The sequence below is a fragment of the Serinus canaria genome, chromosome Z (assembly GCF_022539315.1).
Source record: "Serinus canaria isolate serCan28SL12 chromosome Z, serCan2020, whole genome shotgun sequence".
Taxonomy (NCBI): domain Eukaryota; kingdom Metazoa; phylum Chordata; class Aves; order Passeriformes; family Fringillidae; genus Serinus; species Serinus canaria.
Genome location: NC_066343.1, coordinates 23,445,811 through 23,468,084, shown reverse-complemented (window position 1 = coordinate 23,468,084; position 22,274 = coordinate 23,445,811). Strand labels below are relative to the sequence as shown.

Genomic DNA, 22,274 nt, shown 5'->3' with positions numbered 1-22,274 from the left:
TATTTGCCCTCCTGCTCATATCCTGCCAGCTGAAGAGGTGTTACTTCTGTGTAAAGCATCAACTTAAATCCTCTGTGATTAGGTTTGCCTGCAAATATTTTTCTTTTATATGTTACAAATAAATAAGAGGTTGTCTGTAAAACCTTTTCCCCCCAAATGCTAAGCAAGTAATGGATGACCACAAAAATCAGAGGCACCACAACCTCAGTCTCCCTTGGAGAGAGTTTAATTTTTTCTATAGATTGCATTATTTTTCTAGTTTCATCTTTTTTATAGATTGCATTATTTCTCTCCATCATCCAAAGTATACTTAGATTAGATTAGGAAATGTATGAGAGGAGAAGTCTGAGAGGCAGAGCATGGTACTGTACAGCAGTGCTCACTACCTAGAAGGGCTGGTCACACTTGATGTCACTATATCCTATGGAAATGTTTTTAGCTGATGATAAATGCACCAGAAGTTGATCAAGTGGTAATGTAATGCATGTGGCTGTGAAGGTCAGTTCAAAAAAGGTCCAAAAAATTCCAAATGGCATTCAGTGAGATTTTGTGATTATTTTACTGTAATCCTTTAGTCAGAGGATAATAAAAGCACCTGATTCTGTGCTTGCTACTACTTCACATTGAATGAAAAGAAAATTAAGAAATTAAATGGAATTATTTAGAAGGAAAATACTTTAATGTATGAAGCTCTTCAAAACAAAATGCTACATGAAGTACTTACCATTGCAAACATTGTTATTCAGTACTTACCACACAGATATTATTCTGATATGCTATTCTAAACAGCTGGGTTACCACACTGTGGTTTCTTGGAAAATGCATGGGTTTTAATTGCAGTAAAATTACCTGCATTAATGGCATGGTAGGATGTGGGTAAATGTCCCCTTGTGCTTAGGACTGTCCAGTATTTTCCTCTGCCAGAGGCTTTTTGCTGCTGTTCATGTGTCAGCAGGCTTTGTCCTGCAGGAGCACAGTGGCTTAGCCAGGTGGGTGCTGTGAGGTGATGCTGCTGTGGAAGTGCCATGAGCAGGGGGCTGTCCAGCCACGCTCAGGCAGCTCCTCTCTGCCCCACCTGAAAGCCTCTAACACCTTCTCATTTTGAAGCTTCAGATGTGCTTTGCAACAGTGCAAGATTTGGGAATGTAGTGGGGGTTAGGCCAGTGAAAGGCCTTTTCGCACTGACTGGAACACAGACTTTAGGACATATGCAAATATATAATCTGAGTAAGTTTGGTGCATCTGACAACAAAACTTGACGCTCTTATATGCAGACAGATAAGTTTATTATGTATTTTACCATGTAGCTTTGCATTCCACTTTTACTTTCCTGGCAGTTTTTTTTTCTCTCTTTCTTTAGGTGTTGTTTGGCTCCATTCTTGTTTGAAAAAAGCCCATAAAATATACAAATACCTGATGGTAGGGAGCCAGGCTCTTTTCAGTGGTGTGCAGTGAGAGGACAAGCACACACTGAAATACAGGAAATTCAGCTTAAACATAAGAAAAACAATTTTTTTCTGTGGAGGCAATCTAACGCTGGAATAGGTTGCTGAAACAATCTGGGGTGTCTCCACCCATGAAAATACTAAAAACACAACTGCATGTGGTCCTGGGCAGCTGGCTCTAGCCGACACTGCTTGAGCAGGGGAGTTGGATGGGATGGGATCTGCAGGTGCCTTCCATCATCAGCTGTCCTGAGAGCATGTGGATACATCTGGTTTCTGTAACACTCAGAAATATATGTTGAAAGTGATGACTGCATTATGTGAGTTTATCTCTGTCAGTCCATGCAGAAGAGTTTGGCTAACCCGTGTTGGGGGTGTTTCAACTCTCCAGTGCTTCCTCTCTGGCACAGCCACAGTCACAGTCACAGAAGGGACTGAAAACATCCTGAGACAAGAGGAAGGAGGAAAAGGATGTGGTTCAACTCCAAGCTGCTGGGACTGAAGACCTTCCAGGCCCTCTTGGAAGAGCTGCTGCTCAGGGATGGGAAGTACCCTGGTGCTCCGTGCTGAGGGGCACACACAACAGAAAAAGAGAGCAGGAAAAGAAAGGCATGGCCATGTGCATCGTGCCAGCCATACTGTCGACTTCAGGGCCCCGTTCTGCCCCACCTTCCCTCCGCTCTGCAGCCAGGAGCACAGGACAGACCTGGGAAAGGACTGCAGCTGAAAAAGCAGTAGGTGGTAGCCCTGGCACTGGCTTCCACTTAAAATAAAAATAAACACATACAAACCCACCAAAATGAAGAGGAAGGCTAAGTGAAGAACATCAGGCTGCTTTGACAGCCGCAGTACAGCTGATGACTGATTAGAGATGTATCTTCACCGAGGCCCAATTACAACTGAGTGTTTAATTGCTTCTGGCCAGCATCAGCCCCCTGGGCATGAGGCAGCTGGTTGCCTGCAGTCCTCATTCCCCAGAAGAGTAGAGGAAAAACTTTTTTAGCTCTGTGGGTTGTTTGTCTTTGGCAGAATTTGGAAACAAATCAGTTATCATTTTTATTGCTCTAAATATTACACTATTATTTTTACTTTAAGTGAGGTAACCTTTAATTAGCTGCATGAGTAAAACCACACAATCTCTCATAAATTACTTAAATTTAGTCTCATAAGGGTTTTTTGGGTTTTTTTGTTGGTTTTTTTTTTTCTTTTTTTTTTTGTGGGAAGGTAGCAGATTTTTAACACCATCTATTCCTACCCTCCTCATTGAAGAGCCTGCTGCTGCAAGTCCTCCAACCCCTGATGTTGCTTCCTCCCATGACTGTGCCTTTCATAGTTCATTTCTGAGGAACAGGTGAAGTCTCAGGCTCCTGGATGCCTTGCTTTGCTTCATCTCAGCAGAAGTGCTTTTTCTGGAGAAGGGAAGACTCTCCTCAAATCCACCACAGTCAGGATGCAGTGTACTGGGGTAGCTTTGCAAGCCCCTACTGCTGTGACAAGTTACAAGTTATATTTTGTACCAAAGCCTGAATATTAGCAGTTAATTTGGCATATTATCCCAAGAGGAGTTTTTTTTAATAGACATAAAATACATTTAATATAACTTTATCTTATACATCATATATACAAATGACATGAATATTTATATCTATATTTTTGCATATATAAAAATTAGTATAGTTGGTGTTTTATGATCAATTTGCTGCAGGAGAGTTTCTGAAAGCAGTTGTTCCTTGATGCTGGAGACATCCCATTTGCCTGCCTGTGCCTTGGCAGCAGGATGTCCTGTGAGCATCCAGGCAATGCCAGTGGCAGGGCAGGACCTGTGAGGCAAGTGGGGCTGGGGAGAAGTGGTGGTACAGCTTGTGCCCAGCCTATAGCTGCAGATGGAAACACACCTCACCAGAGAGAGCTCTGGGGGACTCTGTGAACCCCTCCCTGGAAAGAGATGACCTGTGGCACTCACCCCTGGGGCAACAGGCTGCTTTCCTTCCTCCTCTCACATCAGCAGCTCCTCTTCTTATTCTTCTCCCATGCTATGGGAAAGTTCAGCTTTGTTCCTGGCTCTTTTTATTGAAACAGGAATATCCATGTGCTGCCTTGTTTGTAATTTCTCCACAAAAGAGAATTCTTTTCCATTCAACCCCCTTTCCTTTGATTCTCTGTTTCTGCCGCCACTCTCCAGGCTTATGGAGTTGTGCCTTTCCTCAGACCTGCCAGATACGCTGGGCAGTGCAGAGGAGAACGTGAGAGATGGTGACCTGGGACCTTATGACTGCCCTTGTCCCTGCTGCTGGTTTGCAAGTAGCCTGGGACAAAATAGCTTCAGTCCTCACCTTGCCTGCTCATAAAATGTGTTATCCAGCCTATTCTCCTGCATCAAAGTAGTCCCAGTAGGGCAGGTAACATGATAAGAGGGAAAGGAGAGAGAAATGAAGGATTTAAAAAGGACCAGCCTGAATCAAGCCCTAGTTGAAACACATGAAGGTTCCCTGTGCTCTCCAAATCAGGCTGAATGATCTGTGGATGCAGGCAGACATCTGGGCTGGAAGGGAGCAAAGACCACTTTTGTGCAACCCCCATAGATGATCGGGAGCATCCTTTGCAGAGGCTGATTCTTGTAAGCTGTACCCCTTCCTGCAACTCTCACAGCACCTGTGTTCTGTAGTGCCAGCCACTGCAGTGCCACCATCTCAGGTGCTCCCCTTCTCAAATGGTGAAAGTCCCACAGACATGCCAAATCCACATAGAGAACAGCCTCAATGATCTGAGCATTTAATAGGGCAGCTCTTAATTGCCACCATTAAAGCAATGGGGAAAGGCCACATACATCTTTATCTAGGTCAGGGGAGTTTGTCCTTTCTTTCATGTAACATAGTCACAGAATCCAAAGTCAGAAAATTAGTTTTTATTTCTTTTAGAACAATTCTAAGTAAAGTCCTTTCCAGCATTAGAGCTAGTGGTTCAAACTTCAGGTAGATATTTTCATTCAAAAATTAAGATGAACAAAAGAACTACTATTGAGTTGCATTTGTTATACAAAATGGCATGTGCATTTAAAAGCAAATACTCTGGAGACTATTTAATTTTCTGTCAGTCAGCCTAATGCATTTCATATTCTGTGTATCAAGTGAGATCTTGTATCAGCTGTAATTGTGGGTGGGATTGGACTATCTAAACAATCTCTGTGTTGAGCTGGTTAGACTGGGAGATAGAACCAAAACTGCAGCCTGTGGAGCTCAAGAGTCCTGCATTTCAGGAAGTCCCTTCCTGAAAATCAGATTTTCCTTCACTGACTAATATTTGGTATGACCTAAATCATTAGGTGTCTTTGCCTGCACAGGATTTTAAACTCTAAATGCAGGTGTACTACAGTTAGGAGATATTGTTCTTTAGTCTAACACAAGTTAGACTAAAGAACAGCTATTTGAATGTAGATGTGAATTATTTAAATCTTTAATAACTGGGAACTCTCAGTAAAGTGTTTAGGACAGTAAGTGGGATGCATTTCTATGCAGAAAGTGTTTATATAACTGTAGTGTATTGATGTGGGCTTAATTACCTGCTGATCTCAAACATGAAATCTCCGTTAAATGCATTTTAATCCTATTAGTACAACAGAGGATGAACAAAACAGGGTTACAGGCTGCATCAGCCAAGCCCTATTCCTTTGTCTTCTGTGTTTCCAACACACCCATGAGTACAGCTTCTGGGTGCCACACAGAGTAACCAATTATGTCCGCACAATTAATGGGACATGAACAGGGACAGTGGAAGCAGGTCCCGAGTCTGCAATTTACCTTCGTAGGCATGGCATGGCCTTATGCCTGTTCAGCTCTGTCAGGTGACTCCTTCAGATTTACTGGTGACTCCTTCAGATTTACTGGCTTGGAGGGCAGTTGTACTCATGGAGTATCAATGGCTGTCTGGCCTTCGTTAGTTTGGAAGAAACTCAGCGCCATTCTTAATGTGGTTGGCAATGTGGTTTCTTCAGGAGGGGCCCTCTGGCCCTGCCCAGAAAATCTGTCCTTCTGTCCCAGTTTTAAAACAGGGAGCTCATTGGGTGAAATTGTTTCAAGTCAAGACTTTTCCCGGGGTCAGTGTCTGTGTTGCCAGCAGTAACGCACTCCAACTCTTCCAAAGCTCACATCTGGATCCAAGTGCTGCTCTCTGCACTGCCTGACAAATTCAGTAGTTCACCAAAGTTCACATTTCTTCACCAAAAGTAAATATCAGCTCTTAGCTCACCTGCTGTTTGGATTATCCCAGGCTTATAAACATAGCTAAACTCTCTGGATTCTGTTCTGAGATTTTCCCCCCTTTGTCAATTACCTGCAGAACAGAAATTCTCCAGGGACCTTTCCTGGGACCAGAGACAAATTCATCACCATGTACACTGCAGCTTGCCACTGTCCCAGTTTCGGCTTGAGGAGCAAAGGATCGAGGAACAAGGTAGTAAAATTGAATAACTGGACTGGGGAGGCAGCAGTAAGGATCAGTGCACTGGCTGTGTGCTTTCCAAAGAGGAAGTCTGGTAAAGTCAGGGAGGTTTGCTGGCTGAGGTTGACAAGCACAGCCAGTTCTGCCCCTGCCACCTATGAATGACACTTTGCTTAAATTCAGTGCAACTATTTCTGAAATACTTACTTGACCTTTTTCTAAACCAAGCAAAAGGAGTCCTAGGACCTAAATAATTTCCCCAGCCCTGTTCAGAAATTTTATTTAGTCTGTTTCAAAGTAACTGCTTGTAAAATATCTTGCAAGAAAATGGTGTGGTTTTTCCTTTGAGCCACACTGGATCTTTGGCCCTGTCTGTCTGGTCCTGCTGCCTTGTGTGCAGTGCTGTATTACCTCTGCACTCGGGCCAGTATGCTTTTGTAACTGGACATAGTTCTGGGCAGAACTGCATGGGTCTGAGTGCCCAGACTCAGCTGGGAGGATGACAGACACAGTAACAGCACTGCAGAGGGTCATGTATTGCCTAGCTAAGGACTTCAGCATATTGAGGTCTTGAGAATAGCTATAGCTGGGGCAAAGTGTTTTATACATCAACATTTCTGCAGTCTTTAACATGTACAGGAAGCACATCTGATGCTGTGTCACTGTCAGCATCTGTGAGAGTAGGACAGCTGATGAAAGGGTGTGCAGCCAGGTAAGCTCAGAGAGTCACCTCCGCTTACACAAACAGCTGAGCTGTCCTGGTTAGGAGCTTTGCTTTTCTGGGTACACACTGCTTGCACATAGGGAAGAGCAAAGTGCTTGTCTCAGATGGGTGGATTCTTAGTCTTTAATTAAGGAAGATGAGACACATGTCCAGATCTCTGAATAGTTTTGGAATGCTTTGCAGGCTGTTGATATCTGCTTTAATCCCATATCTGCTTTAAGTTATGTTGCGTACGTTAGGCTCCACAGAGATAAGAAAATGCACTGGGTCAGCCATGAGGACTATCTGAAACCTGAAACTTGGCTCTGGGCATTTTCAGTCATTGTTTTTTCCCTTGTTGTGAAACCACAGTGCTACAGATTTAAAGACTTGGTTTCTATCAACATTTTTCTTTTCTGTTTAGAGAAGAGATTTGATTATCAAAGAGGAAAATGTCCTTCAGATTGTGGGTTGCTGCGGTACAGGCATATTCTATTCTTGTGCTACCATCAAAAGGTAAAATTGGCCAGCAATACCATACACCACACCAAGAAAAGGAAAAAAAATAAAAGAGGGTCAGGAGAAACACACACTAGCACACACAAGTCCTTGAACTTCCACAAAGAGATATCCTGTTACATTTTGCAGTGTTTCCTAGGAAACCATTATAGTGTAAAAGGAACTCTTTGTCTTCTGCTCTTTGTAAAATTGTTTGAACCACCGCATCGTTAGAGGTTGCTTCACAGACAATTTATGCAGCATTTAATAAAAGCTCAATCTGCAGTTTGCTGCACCATCAGAAGCAATATTTCTATCAGGGGTCTGAATGTTTTAGATTGTATTTGTTGAGAATTGATAAGATTATGTAATAATTTCCAGAAGTCAGAGAAACAAAATATTCTACTTGGCTTTTTCTTTTCCTTTTTCTTTTTTTTTTTTTCCTGACATGGAGTGCCTTTCTCCAGCAGCAAGGATGTATAGATATATAGAAAAAAACGCAAAGAAAATCCCCCCAAAGGCAGAAATTGCTTAAGGAAGCTCTTATCAGCACCTTTTTACTGCCATGTTCCCTGAAGCAAAAGTGTGGTTTTTCTTTTCCTGTGAGCACAGAAGGGGCTTGAACAGGGTTTCCACAATCTCTTGCCTGCCATGAGGGCTGTGGTGTGGTGGTCCCTGTGCTGGTGTGGCCACCACGGGCTAGCCCTGCAGGCCACTTGTTAGCCCAAATCCAGCAGGCTGGAATAAAGGGCTCATCTGTCCTGCGCTGCCTGTGCCTGTACCCCCGCAGGCTGGGCAAGGTGCCTCCCCAACACAGGGCAGTGCCTCTGCTGATGCTGGGGGGGCTTGCTGTGCAGGAGGGGCACCTGCTTGCTCTGGAGGGTGCAGCCATCCCAGTCCTGCTCTGCAGAGAAGGTGAAAGCCTGGAATACTAGGGCAGGGCTTGCAGGCCAGAGAAAGGGGTGAGTTTCCACTGAGGTCTTTGCCAGTAATCTTCCATTATTTATCATCTCCCTTAAATCCAGCACTCGACGCCTGCTATTTCATTTTAAGGAGGATAAATGTGAGGGCTCACAGGGCCTCCATGGCTGCCAGCAGGCTGTCCTGTGCTTCCCCAGAACTTTGCCTAAAGAGCTGATCTAATGGGTTTTTTTCCCCTCCTGTAGTCCCTGTCATTTACAGTTTCTATAATTTCCTGTCATAGCTACTTTCTTCCTCCCCCACCTCATTGTGATATTGCAGGATTCATCTATAAGCCTGATGTGCTCTGACTGCAGCATGCTAGATTTGTCTTTGTCTTAATATATTATTTATGATGCTATTATTCCTTGCAGCGGACTGCCTGCCACGCTCTGCATACAGTTGCTGGTCCTCCAAATGCATCATGGCCAGCAAAGGAAAATACTGATCTAATTGAATTAACAGTGGTTCTGTTAGCCTTAATAGAGTTTGTCATGAAACACTAAGCAGATGTGACAATGATCTTGGTTAGTCATATTTTTGTCCCTACTTCTAGACGTGGTTACTGTTAGCCAGATCAGTGGGGAGGGTAATTCTCCTTTGCTGATCTGTAATTGTGCTTACCCAGACATGGAGCAATCACTTTGGACTGATGTCTGAAATAAGCCAGGGACTTGAATAGCAGAAAGTTTTATATTCTGACAATAAACTAGCTAATTAAAACAAGATGCAGATGGTACTGCCACCTAGCAATTTTCACCTCACATACACTGACTCCAATTATAGCTTTTCCCTACTGACTTGCACTGTTTAAATTACAGTCAGGGGATACATGACTATTTACCTGTTTCTATTCATACAAATATGTCTAACACATCATTGTTCTGCACAAGGCATGTGAAGATGGACTTAGTATCTATTCTGAAAAGTATCTCCACTTTTTAAAAGAAAGGGAAAAGTGTAATAAAAAGACTACTTAGAGACTGATTAGCAGACACATGCATCAGCAGGAAGCATATGAATATTACACACACAATGTGTCTCTCTAACACTTGTTCATTGGAGCAGGTGCCATACTTCTGGGAAATTAACTTTAATTGGATAAATAGAAAACTGGCCTTAACTAAGGCAGTCCAACTCACTTTCTTAGCTTATTATTTTCTTTAGACACTCTGAAATGCTTGATATTGATCCCTTGGGTGACTTTCACTGCTCAGAGTAAAATATGTTTACAAGGAAAGGGTAAGAAAATCAGTCATCAAGAATGGGTTAGGTTTGCTTGATCCTGCCTCAGTGCAGTGGAGTGGATAAGTACAACAGTTGAGGTCCTCCACATTGCTTTAAACAAGGAGCAAAAATCCATGGGAGCAAAAATCCATGCCTGATCTAGGGAGAGAACAGCCTGCTAATTCTGTGGCATAAGAATTATTGGAATTACTTCTCTGAAATTTGTCTGGCCATCATGTGGGTCTTGTGTTCCTGTTAGTGCTGATGCACTACTGTTATGGCACTTTATTCTGGAAACCCTTTCCATGCAAACCAGCCATGTGTATGGCCATCCTGCTGGCAGCAAAATGCCCTGAACTGCACATGTTTGACCCGATGGCCTCATCCTCTTTCACATGGGGAACTTTCAGGTAAAAAATATTCCCTGATGGGTTTCCCTGATTCCCTGCTACAAGGAGGCTGGACTTGGAGTTGTCTTTGAAACTACACTCTCGTGTAGTTTGAAATGTATGTCTGTTGGAGGCAGAGGGGAAGAACTGGATGGTGGACCAGGATTTATTTGCAGAGACCTATTGTTTTGAGTTGCTCAGCCGAGCTCCACTTTGTGTAAAAATATGTATGCAAATTAATGCAAATATGATTGGAAGGGAACTTCCGTGCATCCTCGATGACACCCTAAACGAGGTCAGCGTGAGTACCATTAATACAATGATTAAGATGACACTAACTTGAGTGAAGTGCTCAAAGCATCCCCGATTTCTCTTGGCTATCTTGTTGGTCCTGTTCAGCCCCAGGGAGCTTCTGCAGTGTGGCATCAGCAGCCCCTGTAGGGGACAGATCTCATGATTCAAATAGACAGTGAGTATCTCAGTGACCTCCTCCCCTGTCAGAAGCCACCACAGTGTCACTGCCTCTTCTGGGTGGCAAGCTGTATGCTCTCAGTGGAGGAACCATTCCTTGTCAGGGTATGGCTGTGGGTACCTGCCCCCTGCATGGCTGGCCAAGACCCCACTGGGGCAGTGTGTTTCCTACAGCTCCTCTCCAATCCTTCCTGCTCGGCAGAAGGTAAGGATGGTCTCTGTCAGAGCACCTGTACTTGCCCTCTGGAAGTGCACCTCTGGGGGAGTGTTTCAAGGGAACAGTGCTTTAATGGGCTGAGTACAAACCTTCCCTTTGGCAGCAGGTTTTAGATGCATGAACACAGCAGTTACAGACCCCAAACAGCTTGTTCATCAGGGCACTTTCTTGCCCTCCCTCCTTCATGCCTGTGTTTTAAATGGACTTTCCTTTCACTGGCAAGAGATGGAGGAGCTCTGCAAAATGAGACATCCAGCACTGCACTGGGCACTATTGGGCCCTTTTCTCCAGGCTTGTCACTGCTTATGGAAGAACATTTATATTAATTTAAAAAAAGATATATAAATCTTTGAATAGCTTCTGTAGGTGCTGCTTATACAAAGCATTTCAAACAGAAGAATAGACAAATGAATTTCACAAAGGATTGTCTGCAGGACTGAAAAGAACACAGGTCCCTAAGCATTTGGAGAACTTTTGCTTTTCCATTTGCTGCAGCTCTGGCAGCACGCAGGTCAAATGCAGCAGAGAGTGGAGCACTGTGTTAACTGTGCACTGCCCTCAGGCTGGAGAGTCCTTCAGCATTACTTGGGGCAAGTCTCAGGCCTGGCAGACATTCTCCCTGTATGCACACCACACATCTGCATGCCAGTGTGCCCAGCTTGAAGGGAGCCCACACTGAGAAAAAACCAGGCAAGTATGTGGGCAAAGCACTGAACAATGATGTGTGCAATGCTCTGCATTTGTGTGTCACATGTGTGGCACACATCACGAAGGCAATAGGTCCTGAACAGAGAGTACTGGCAGGGCAGAAAAGCCCAAATGTGATCTGAGCAAGGATAAATTACTGGATTCAATCCCTTTTATCTATGGGCTCACATTTCACAATGCCTACTCCTCTCACAAAACGAGTGCACTGAGCCTAGTAATGGACATAACCAATGTTTATTTGTACCGTAGTTAATGGCTGTGCATGAGTGATCCCAGGTACGTTCCAATGACTCTCAGGACTAGGAAGTCATTACTTTTACACTCTTTTGTTATTTTTATTATCTGTTCACTACTATTTTCTTGCAGAATAAGTCTCAGACAACATCCTCTAAATCAGGCCTGTGAAGCACAACAGATTTATGCCTGCTGAAGGAAAATAGTACAGGGTACTCTGCTACTAACATGTAAAAGCTGGAGATGAAGTCACATCTGTATGATGATCTATTTTGGTGGACCACATGCTCTTAAATCTCGGCCTTGCTCTTTTAAACTATCAAGTCTATCATAAATATTTGATGATGAAGAAGCTTATAAAAGCTAAATACAAAATATGAATAGAGGGAGAGCAAATGTGTGATCTAACTTTTAATTAATTACTAGCACCTTACACTAAAGCCCCTCTTCTGTAAGAGGCAAAAAAGTAACAAATTTCTTCCTCACTGTAACCTAATCTAAATGATTAGCATTGCATTTATTTGTATTTTTTAAAGGAAAAGGATAAATTATATAGAAACAAGAGAACCAGGAAACAAGAAACAAGGTAGAACAGTCTGGTTTTATTACCATATATAATCAAGAGCTTTTATTTCCTATCTCTCCTCCTTTTTCCTTTCCTTTCCTGCCTTTATTGTTTCTTTTACAACCGACATTAAGTTGTAAATCATATGTTAGGGGGATGTGGAAATGAAGGGAAACTGGTGACAGCACAATACTTTACAACTTTACAACAAATGAGAGTCTGAATTTGTTGCATCTACGAGTGTCTAGCAAGGGTGGAAAGCAAAGGCACACATAGGTTCATGAACCCCTCAGAACAGAGGGTGGAAGAGAGCTGGGGCTGGGAAAGGATGAAAACAGAAGACCCGAACACAAACGAACACAAAATGAACATTTCAAGGTCAACCCAGTAACTGTGGTGTACTTTGTGAAGGCAGATCGCTGCACAAGCTGTTGCCACGATTATCCATCTCTGTGTCTTGGGAGAACGGTTTGAGGGATAATATCAAGGGAACCCTGCTTCAGGGGTTGGAGCTTGGTAAAAAGGTGTTGAGTTGGTTCTTTTTTTAAAAAAATTACCTTGCTACCTACTGTTTTCAAAGGGTTTTCAGTTTGTTTTTATTAAAACAACAACATTGCTTTGGATACAGATCTATCTACTCCAGTCTGCATAGTTCACTACGGGTGGACAAAACTGTTTCATAAAAGAAGCCATGATGAAATGAAAGAACATGCAAGCACCCTTGTTACACACTTTGGTGTAGACCATCCAGACCTTATATATACCATCTATAAGCTAGTGGACTTAAAATCTGTCTTTTCAATCATTCAGGAACAAAACCAAAACCCTGAAAAACAAATGGAAGTATAAAATTTTTAAAAACAAATTGAAACAGAAACAACCACCTTACTCAAACATACTGTTCAGTAGATATATATATATATATATATATATAAAAAGCTTAGAAGCGATCCCCATCATTTTTCTACAGTATGTTGACACAGTTATTGTAACAGATTAAAAACACAGCTACATTTTTGCATAAACGGAAAGACTTGAAAGGAACTTACACACCCGTGTGCGCACACACACGCACACACCTGTGCGCACGCACACTCCCACACTAGCTACATGCACAGTCACACAAAAGAAACAAAGGAAAAAAAAAAAACCCGCGTTTTTCCCCAAAGAAGTATATGCAGCATCCTTCTGGAGCAGCAGGTAGCTACAGCAGGAGCCTGCCTGCCTGTCCTAGCTCCATGTGCCCTGCATGCTGCAGGATGTGTGGCTGGGCTTTCTGCAGGGCTCGGCCCCTCTCACGAGTGCTGTCCCCAGCCAGGGGAGGTGCCAGCTCCATGGACAAGGCTCTTTGTCGTTTTCCTGCTGCCAGTGAGAACGATCTCCACGCTGACATGCTGTAAAGGGAGAGCGGGAGGTGGGGGAAGGCAGAACCCCCAGCATGGTGCCTTGGGAGCATCACCACCTGTGGGTGGTTTTGAGAGAGGACTTGGCACAGCTAGAAAGTCAAATTTGGAGGGTATGGTGCTAGCCTAATTTCTTTAGGGATGTGGGGTTACGAAAATAACCACCACATTTTTCTTTCAATGTCTTTACTCCAGTTATTGAAGGGGCTTGGAGGAGGAAGGATCAATAAATATTTGCATTACTCAAAGGGGAAAAAGAAAAAGGTTTTACATACTACAGCTCACAAATATACACAACTGAGGGTGTAAGGCACAAATTTACATGTGGAAGAAAACAGGCTATTCACAGATATATTCCCACGAAAAACCCGTGTGATAAGACCATAATTTATGCATGGTAACAGCCGGCATATTAGCTAGTTCACACTGTTTGAGGATTTTGTTTGCCGTCTCACATGCAAGGTGAAATGAGATGGCACATCACAAGCTGGTGCCTTCACAGAAAGTATTAGCTACTGACAAAGCCATGTTGATAGCAATGGTGCACAGATGTGCAGCTTTTTAAGTTTCTCTTGCAGCTGCTTTAGAAGTTATGAACTTGCAGTATTTGTTGCTGTCTTAGGTCAGAGGCCCAGCCAGCTAATTAGCTGAGAGACTTAAATAGATATCCCCTTTTTTGTTCAGCTAACCAGGCAGTCCAGGCACAAAGTTCATAAATCCAGCTCCAACATATCTAACTCAGTGAATTTCTTGGAAAAATAAAAGAGTTCTTATTACTCCAGTTAATGGGTTTCACGTTAAATAGGTATAACTTTCAAGGTACTTCTCTGAAAAGCTGCTCACGGGATGATAATGTAGGTCAGTTCCTTAAGAAAAACAAAAGTCGAACAATAAATAAGAGGAGTTACTTGTGTTAACAGTCACATGTTATTCGTTAAAAGAGGAGGGTAGCAGAAATCTATGACATAGTTTGCCCAAGCTGGCATTTAACTGCTATGACAGAATGACTGTAACACTGAAGGGCATCATTTCACAGTACCTGCTAGTGGTAAACCTCTGCCATTGTTAAGTCAGAGTTAGCTTTATCAATTGATTATTTTTATTTTTTTTCTTCCTTTTTAAAATTTTTTTTCCTTTTCTTTTTTTTTTTTTTTTTTTTTTTTACATTTTTATGTTTTTTACATTTGTTTTGCTTTTCAGAGCACTCTTTCCCAGTTCAGGAATGCACTGTGCAGTAAGGGGCAGGGGGTGAAATGTCACAGTCATTTTCACCTGTGTGCTTTTGGCTCAATGTTTTTGATGGAGGGTTAGTCTTTTGAGCAAAGAACTGTCAGGCTGTGGGGGCGAATCCTGCAATTGCAAACCTTCAACCATGGGTCATATGGCTCGGGTTTAAAAAAATATTCCACTTTTCCCAGAGAGCAGAAATACAACACATCTTCAGCTTGCAACAACCGTCTTCTCAGAGGAGCTTCTCAGAGGAGCGAGTGATAACAGTTGCAGAACACTGGCTTTCAAGGACAACTTCTGCTTAGGAGGAGGACTTGCCATCCTCCTCCCAGTCCCCCTCCCCCTCTGATTATGTACATGCATCGTTGGGCTTCATGGATGTGGAAAGCGGAGCAAAGGAAGGTTTGGGAGGTACATCTGGCTTTAGCGAGGGCGTGCGTTTCAAGCCTGACCTGGTCAGTGAGTTGTAGGCAGTGAGACTGGGCTGCCGGGATACAGTCACAGCCTGTGCCTGAGCAGCGTGGACCTGTATGGAGTCCACGCGCTGTGGGGCCGGCGGCGGGTTGTCACCCCGGCCGAAGCTCTGATTGCGGGACAGGTGGGATGAGTTGGAGGAGTTAGTGTTGTTTCTTTTGAGGGTTGATGCCTGGTGAGTTCTTGTGAGTGAGTTTGTGGGGTAGCTCCTCTTGTAGTCCACGTTGTAAGCAGAGGAGTGCATATCCAGCCGCTTGCTCAGCCCGCCCTGTGACAGCGAGGCGCCTGGGGGCCCCAGGGAAGCCTCCCGCTGGGGGACTTTTGGTGGCATGCTGTCGAGATTTTCCACCAGGTTAACTCCATGGCTGGGGCTTTTGCCGCTGAGGTGGTCCTTGATAGTTTTGTACTCAAGGGTGGCATTCTGGTTCTCCACAGACATCTGAGCCCCATCGCTCATTTTTGGCTGGTCAACATACTCATGCTGGTAGCCTTGCTGGGCTATGGGCAGGACCACAACGCTGGGGATGTGGCTGGGAGAAGCCCTGAGTGGCAGGTCAGTTGGGATCACTGGTGAGGCCATCGAGGGGATATCTTTTGTGCAGGCATTGATGAGGTTCTGGTTTCTCTCCCATTCCCTACTGCCTCGGCTGGGCTTTCTCTTCTGCTGCAGGGTTGGGGTGGACTCAGGGGTTGGCAGGGCAGCCAGGTCCAGATGGTGCTGGTCAGCTTTGATTAGCATCTTGGCAGTGCTGCCTGGGGTAGCCAGCTTGCCATTGTGCATCAGGGGCGTGAGGATAGCTTCAGGCTTTGGCTCCTTGGACTGAGCATCCCCAAAGAGGCCACTGAGCTTGGAAACACTGCTCATGGAGCTGCGGCGAGAGTGGGTCAGCTCCTTCTCCTTCCTCTGCACAGCGGCCATGTCTCTGCGGCGGTGGTCGCAGATGCAGTACACAATGATTCCCGAAAAGACGGCCCCCATGACAAAAGCAAGAATAACAGCAATGGCCAACAGGGTGACTGGCACCAGCTGATCATGACCTTTCAGGTAACTCTCCCGAATCACTCCTGCAATAGACAGCATACAGAGGTTAAACAAACTAAAGACAAAGGAGGAGTGGGTTGGTGGGGTAGGCTACTTATCATTAACTACTTCATTCAAAGGCATGTCCCTGGGAGGTAGCTTTGTGTTTTGCAGGGTGATTTTGTTTATCAGCTTGTTCAAATTTGGAGACATACTCTACCTGCCAGCTACATCATCCATGCGCAGCCTTCAGCTTTCAGTACAGCTTTCAGATCTGCAGCTGAAGACTACAAAGTTCACTTGCAGGACAAGTACAATTGTTTTGAAATCCTGGCCCTGGGCAATTCACACTAACTTTATCAGATCATTTAGCTCTCCTCTGACATACTGTTCATTCCTCACCTTCCTCTTTCTGATCTCTCCTAGGCTAATACCATCTTATTTTTACTACGGTAAGTCATTGACATTCAAAAGCCTTTAAAAGGAGGTGAGGAGACAGAACCTTGGTGAATACCAGAGAAGTGTATCCCACATTGTTTAAAGCTTCTTTCTCTGCTCTTCATTCTGTTATCTTTGTCATGTGTTTTATAAGTCAGTGTCACATGCCTGGGCTTCAGAAGGATGCTTGAGTAACTATGAAAGATAGAGCACAGCGATGAAATTTATTGAGCCTGCTAGGTGACTGTCCTTGCTATTTTAATTTTAAAAGCTCTCTCTTTTCTGAACATGTGAGTAGGTTCACCTCTGTGCTGAAACCTATGCTTTCTGTTCTAAAAGACCTGACCTAGTGCCCCATCCTGTGGTCAGAGGTCACTGTCAAATCCTACTTGGCCATCCAAGCACCCACTGTCTGAGGAGGCACCTTTGGCAGAGTGCACCTCCTCCACCTGAAGTCCCTAACGCAGCATTAACGAATACCCCGAATTTCCAAAGTAAGTTTTTTTCCTGATTTGGGCACCAAGCCAGCAGCAGTAATGAAACACAAGCAAAAAGCCTGTAATTTTTGTTGTTGTTGTTTGTTATTAAAAATGTCTGGTTTTGTTCTTCTGTGCTGTTTACAAAAAGCAGCACAGTTTGACAAGGAAGTGAAGGAACTTCTGTCCCACCTCTTCTTCCAGAGAGGGTCCAAGTGCCAGGCGATTAAAAGCTCCACATGCTCAAAGGAAATGTAATAGTTGTCCTTATTTCAGGAGAGACATCAAGGCAGAAAATACAGCTCCAAGGCTCTCCTGAGACTTTATGAAGATACAAAACTTTTATGTTGTTAATCAACTCCTAAAATAAGGTTTTCTCATGTTTTTGGCACAAAAAGTAATTACAATCCGGAATTAGAACCGAACTATGTTATCAGAATATTAAAAAGTTGGCACTATTTCAGAGAAGCCTTTGATAAAGTATTTTGGCCAGATATAGTATTGTTCCCGTTTTTCTGTCCCAAGTTAATTGCAGCATTTAGGTGGACAAGGGATATTTGCATACAAGAGATGAACTTTATATTCAAAAGCAAAACAGCTCTTTAAATCACAAGCACCTGCATGTGACATCACAGCTGGGTGCCACAGAAATTATTGTGCTGTGACAATAGAAAGGATTATGATTTCACAAGGAGAATAAATAGCAAGAGCAGATGATCACTTAAGAAAATAAGATCCGGCATTCACATAAATGTCCTAATAGTAAAATGTAAGAGCAGGAAAGTAAAACTCAGAAAATAATATATAATTAGAAACAATCTTCAAATTAAGTGCTTCTAAGAGAACTCTCTTTTAAAGCCCAGAAGCTTCCTCAGAGGCAGATTCTTCTATTCTTTGTCATCAGCACTTAGTGAGCAGCAGTAAAACCTGATTCTGTAATTTAAAGGCATGTACAAAATTGCTGTATGTAGAGGAACAGTCTAGTGGTTACAGCACAGTCAGCAGGAACTGTATTTCACTGCAAAGGTGTTGGTCTCCTGTGGTCCTTCACCTGCTGATATTTGCATGTTAGACTCTACAGCATTTTCTGGCCAAATTTATTTACACTTGTAAAACTGTTTGCAGTGATTAACCAGAGAATCAGATAGAAATTCTTAAATGGATGGGAAGAATGAAGTTAGGAAAAGCTTCACCTTAAAAAGTCTCACTTAATGGATTTCTGTGCACAGACTTCTCAGGCATGTTCCTTTGAGCACTTATCCAATGTGTTTTGCATGGAGAAAACTCAAAATCTCTGCTCAGCGCCTACATAAGGGTGTACCTACAGCCAAAGCCAAAAGCATAGGTTCATGACAGGAAAGTCATATTTTGCTAACTTAATATTCTTCACTGAATGGATGGTCAGTCATTGGAACAAGCTGTCTATGGAAGTGGTATGATTATCATCCCTGAATGTGTTCAAAAAGCATGTCAATGTGCTACCTGGGGACATGGTTTAGAAGAGATCACAGTGGTGCTAGGTTAAAGGTTGAACTTGATGATCCCTTTTCCAACTTAAATTGTTCTGTGATACTATAATTCTAGTATTTTCTCATATATAGACTGGGAGCAAGAGGCTGGAGTGCAGCTGTGGGAAGGGAAATGGCGTTTTTTGTTGATAGTAAGCTTGATGTGACTCAACCATGTACCCTGGTGGAAAAAAGGGCCAACCATATAAAAATATTGGAATGTGTCAACATACAAAATGATGGAAAAATGAAGGAAAGACTACAGGGCACCAGTGAAGAGGTGTGCCTAAAAATACTTAGTTTGTTCAGCTTAGAAGAGACCTTATTGCTACCTAAAACTTCCTCATGGCTGAGAGTGGAGGGGAAAAGTGCTGTCACCTCTCTCAGGTATCTGGTGATGGGATGCAAGGGGAACACCTTAAAACTCATGTCCATGCCTGAAATTTCCTACTGGCTGAGGGAAACTTCAAGCTCTGCACTCTCAGTCTTCAGCTTTAGGCTAAGTCCTGCTCTGTGAGTTCTAGCCTTAAGCACAAACCTGCATCACTGCATGCAAAGCAACATAAAATCTTCAGCTTTAGGTTACCAGTAGATATCAAAACATTACCACTCACATTACTAAATTACTGCACGATCCAGACTGCATCACCCTTTGTGTTCGTGAAAGGGGTAGCTGAAATGATGTTGTGCACACTGCAGGTGTTTTACATGCAGAAATTTATGAGTCTCTTAAAATATCCTGATTCCAGCTATTTCCTCTTGAACTCAAACCTTCCTGATGTTTATTATGTTTCCTGCACTAAAGGATATTTAACATTAGTGGCTTTTCTCTAGGCAGGCAGATCTCCTCTGGAAACAAAGTCAGTTTAATTATATAGTTTCTTTCTTATCAGGGATCTCTTCCATGTGTCATTAGTCATGCAAACAATCCCACTAACTTAAACGTAAATAAAACAAAATGGGCAAGATTTGACCCTTCATCAGTGTCTATGGAATAAGATAAAAAAATAATAATAAAGAAGTAGGAGGAATGCTCAGCATCCTACTGTCATGACGACAGGATGGGTGGGGGTGGTCTGGAATTTAACATGATATATATCAGCCTATAGGCTGATAATTCCAGTTGTTGTCCATCAGCATGTCAAACCTTAACATCAGCAGTAACTGCCTGCACAGGGCAGGATGACTAAGGAAGTGTGTGATCCCAACCATGTCAAGTTTGAGGCAAACTCTTCATGTCACTTTACAGATTGCATTTTGTGTGCTTTTACTTAGCCTGCAATTCTTCAAGAATATCACAGTCCACGTGGCAAGTCCAGCATCCTTCATTTGCACTCATTGTTCAAGGAATTAAAACGAAGTAGAAAATAATCAGAAAAATGTAGGGTTTACATTTTTGAAAGGCAAATAAAGTATTCAGAGTCCCAGCTTTAAGGAAATCCTGTTACTAAAAAATCTTACAGCTATTTATTATCTGACATACTTTTAAGGCATTGTGTACTGGAAAACTGACTGGGCTGGCTGCATAGAACCAGTAAAATATGTCTGATATATGTATCCCCATATTAAAAATAAGTTATTTAATTATAAAATTATTATTCTATATTAAATACTTTTCAAGTAATATGTCTAGCACTTTCCTGTTTGTAATATATAATTTGGAAAAGTGAAAAGACATTGCTTATTTCATTTTATATGGTCTGAATCCACCCCTGACTATCTTCTCTAGTGCATTGAGACCTATCACCTTGCATAACAATAAAATATTCTTTTGAAAGGGATAGTTTTGACAGAATTATCTGTATTAACATTGTACTCCAAAGTTGGGTGGTGGTAAAAAGAAAAGTAAACCCGAAGTGTTACAATGACATAGATGACATCAAATATTTGCATCTTCAAGGATGAGATCTTACACGTTGAGTCACTAACACCTCAAACATGCTGACATTTACTGACCTCCCTGGACATTTTCTTTTAAGCTCTCTCCTTCACAAATCACAGCTGAGCTTACAAGTTCAGGGTCCTCCTACACGTGATGCAATATTATTTCTGGCTACTAAAAGAGACTGTCTAGTCACCTGATAGCCTCCCTTTTCCATGGCTATTCTGATTCCCATAGACAACCTGATCCTTCCTCCTCCATTAACTTTCTGTAATTTCATCCAATGTCCTTTTGTCTGCATCTCCTGACATTGCCATTCATTTTCTCAGTCAGTATACCCTGCATTGTAACAGTCTGGAACATGTAAAATCACCTCCTCTTACTCATCTAATGGGAGAGAAGACCTGGTATGGTATTGTGTTATAGTGCCATGCATAATTGATTCCTTCTTCCAGCAGAGCTTCTAGGTAAGGTACACAGTTTGGGCTGGCTGGTTGGTTAAGAGGACATTTAGAAAAATGCTTCCAGACCTTTAAGTGATTCAACTCTGAAATGAGCTAGGACATGTATAAATCCCACGGGTAGAGCACTGATCTAGCCAAAGGTACTTGTTGCAAAAGAGCAAGGAGGTATTACATTTTATGTCAATAATACATATACTATTGTTAAAACTATGGAAGATGGGAAAGGCAGACTTGTGACATGTCTCTGGGTAAAAATAATACAGAAAAGACCAGAGGTTATAGATCTCTGTATGCTAGATTGTCACAAGCAGGAAAGTGAGGGTCCCTCTTTTCACCAATTAACAAAAGTATTCAGGCTTTTGGACAGTACATATACTAAAAAAAAAAGTTAAAAAGCAAGATATGTATAAAAATACTACTGAAGCTGTTCTGGAGATGCTCTGCTCCTTCTAATTCTTATAGGAAAGAAATTCCAAGGGCAGAAATGTAATTAAAAATGAAAAAATCACAAAGGGATTAAGTTCATTCTAAGGAATACATGGCATGAGCATAACTGAATAAGAATAATGAATATCAACACAAAAAACTCATTAAAGGAGAATAGATAAGGGAAGATGTGGAGACTGAACTACATACTCCTTTTCCTGCTGCTATTAAAAAAAAAAAATCCCCACTCTGATCTGTAATCTGAAATGTAACAAAGTTAGGGAGTAAGTGTGGACCATGATAGAGAAGAGAGGTAACCCTACTTAGGTACTAGACATTTTTAAATTGTCTTAAGGAATTTGTCCCCCATGGCTCAAGGAGCTAGCCCAAGCAATTTTTAGACATTGTATGCTATCTTGGACAACACTGGGGGAAGTACAAGCATAAAGAGCTCTGGAATAGGACAAGAGTATTATGTGCCTTTGAGAAGAACCAAAGGGAGGATAAAACACAGACCTACCAGTACAATCTTTCAAATGGTGGTGACACTAGAACAAGTAATAAAGCAATCAATTTTATGAGCATCCAAAGAATAAAGTAATTAAAAAGGAAAAAAAAATGGCAATGCAAGTTTTCCAATAGTAAGTTACTTTAAACCAGACAAACTTACAAACTTCCTTGCTTGGCAGGATAAATGGCTTACTTTTTGTGGGGAAGGAGTAAGTATGATAGCCCCTGACTTCTCTAAAGCCTTTGACTTATCTTCTCAGAAGTAAATGAAAGCGAGGTAAAATCTGCTAAAAAGCTGCAGTTGAAAAGTGCTGATCAAAGGTCTCCCCGGAAAGAGACCTGAAGTGAGGTGTTTGTCTCTGGAGAACAGCAATTAACAGGCATCTGCAGAAAGGAGACTCCAGAGGCCCAGGAAAAGTTCTGTGTCCTTTTAGCATGTACAGCATAAAAAGAAACATCCAAGATGAAGCCTAAATTTCCTTGTCTCACCTGTGATCCGTGGGTGACACGAATGGCAGGACATAAAGAAAACCCCCACAGTCACATTTCTTTCAGTCTAATTTCAGGTGTATGCTTTGCAGTGAGTAC

At 42.5% G+C, this 22,274-nt stretch overlaps 1 protein-coding gene across 4 annotated transcripts in view; it reads right to left on the bottom strand.

Moving 5' to 3' along the window:
* Positions 1-11,871: 11,871 nt before the first annotated feature.
* The window catches only part of SEMA6A (semaphorin 6A), a 119,325-nt gene continuing 108,922 nt past the window's right edge, over positions 11,872-22,274 (bottom strand). For all 4 annotated transcript variants that reach the window (XM_050986759.1, XM_050986761.1, XM_050986760.1 and 1 more), the window contains one exon: positions 11,872-16,026. In XM_050986759.1, coding sequence (XP_050842716.1) covers positions 14,837-16,026 — 1,190 coding nt within the window. In that variant the 3' untranslated portion in view covers positions 11,872-14,836. The remainder of the gene's footprint in view (positions 16,027-22,274) is intronic.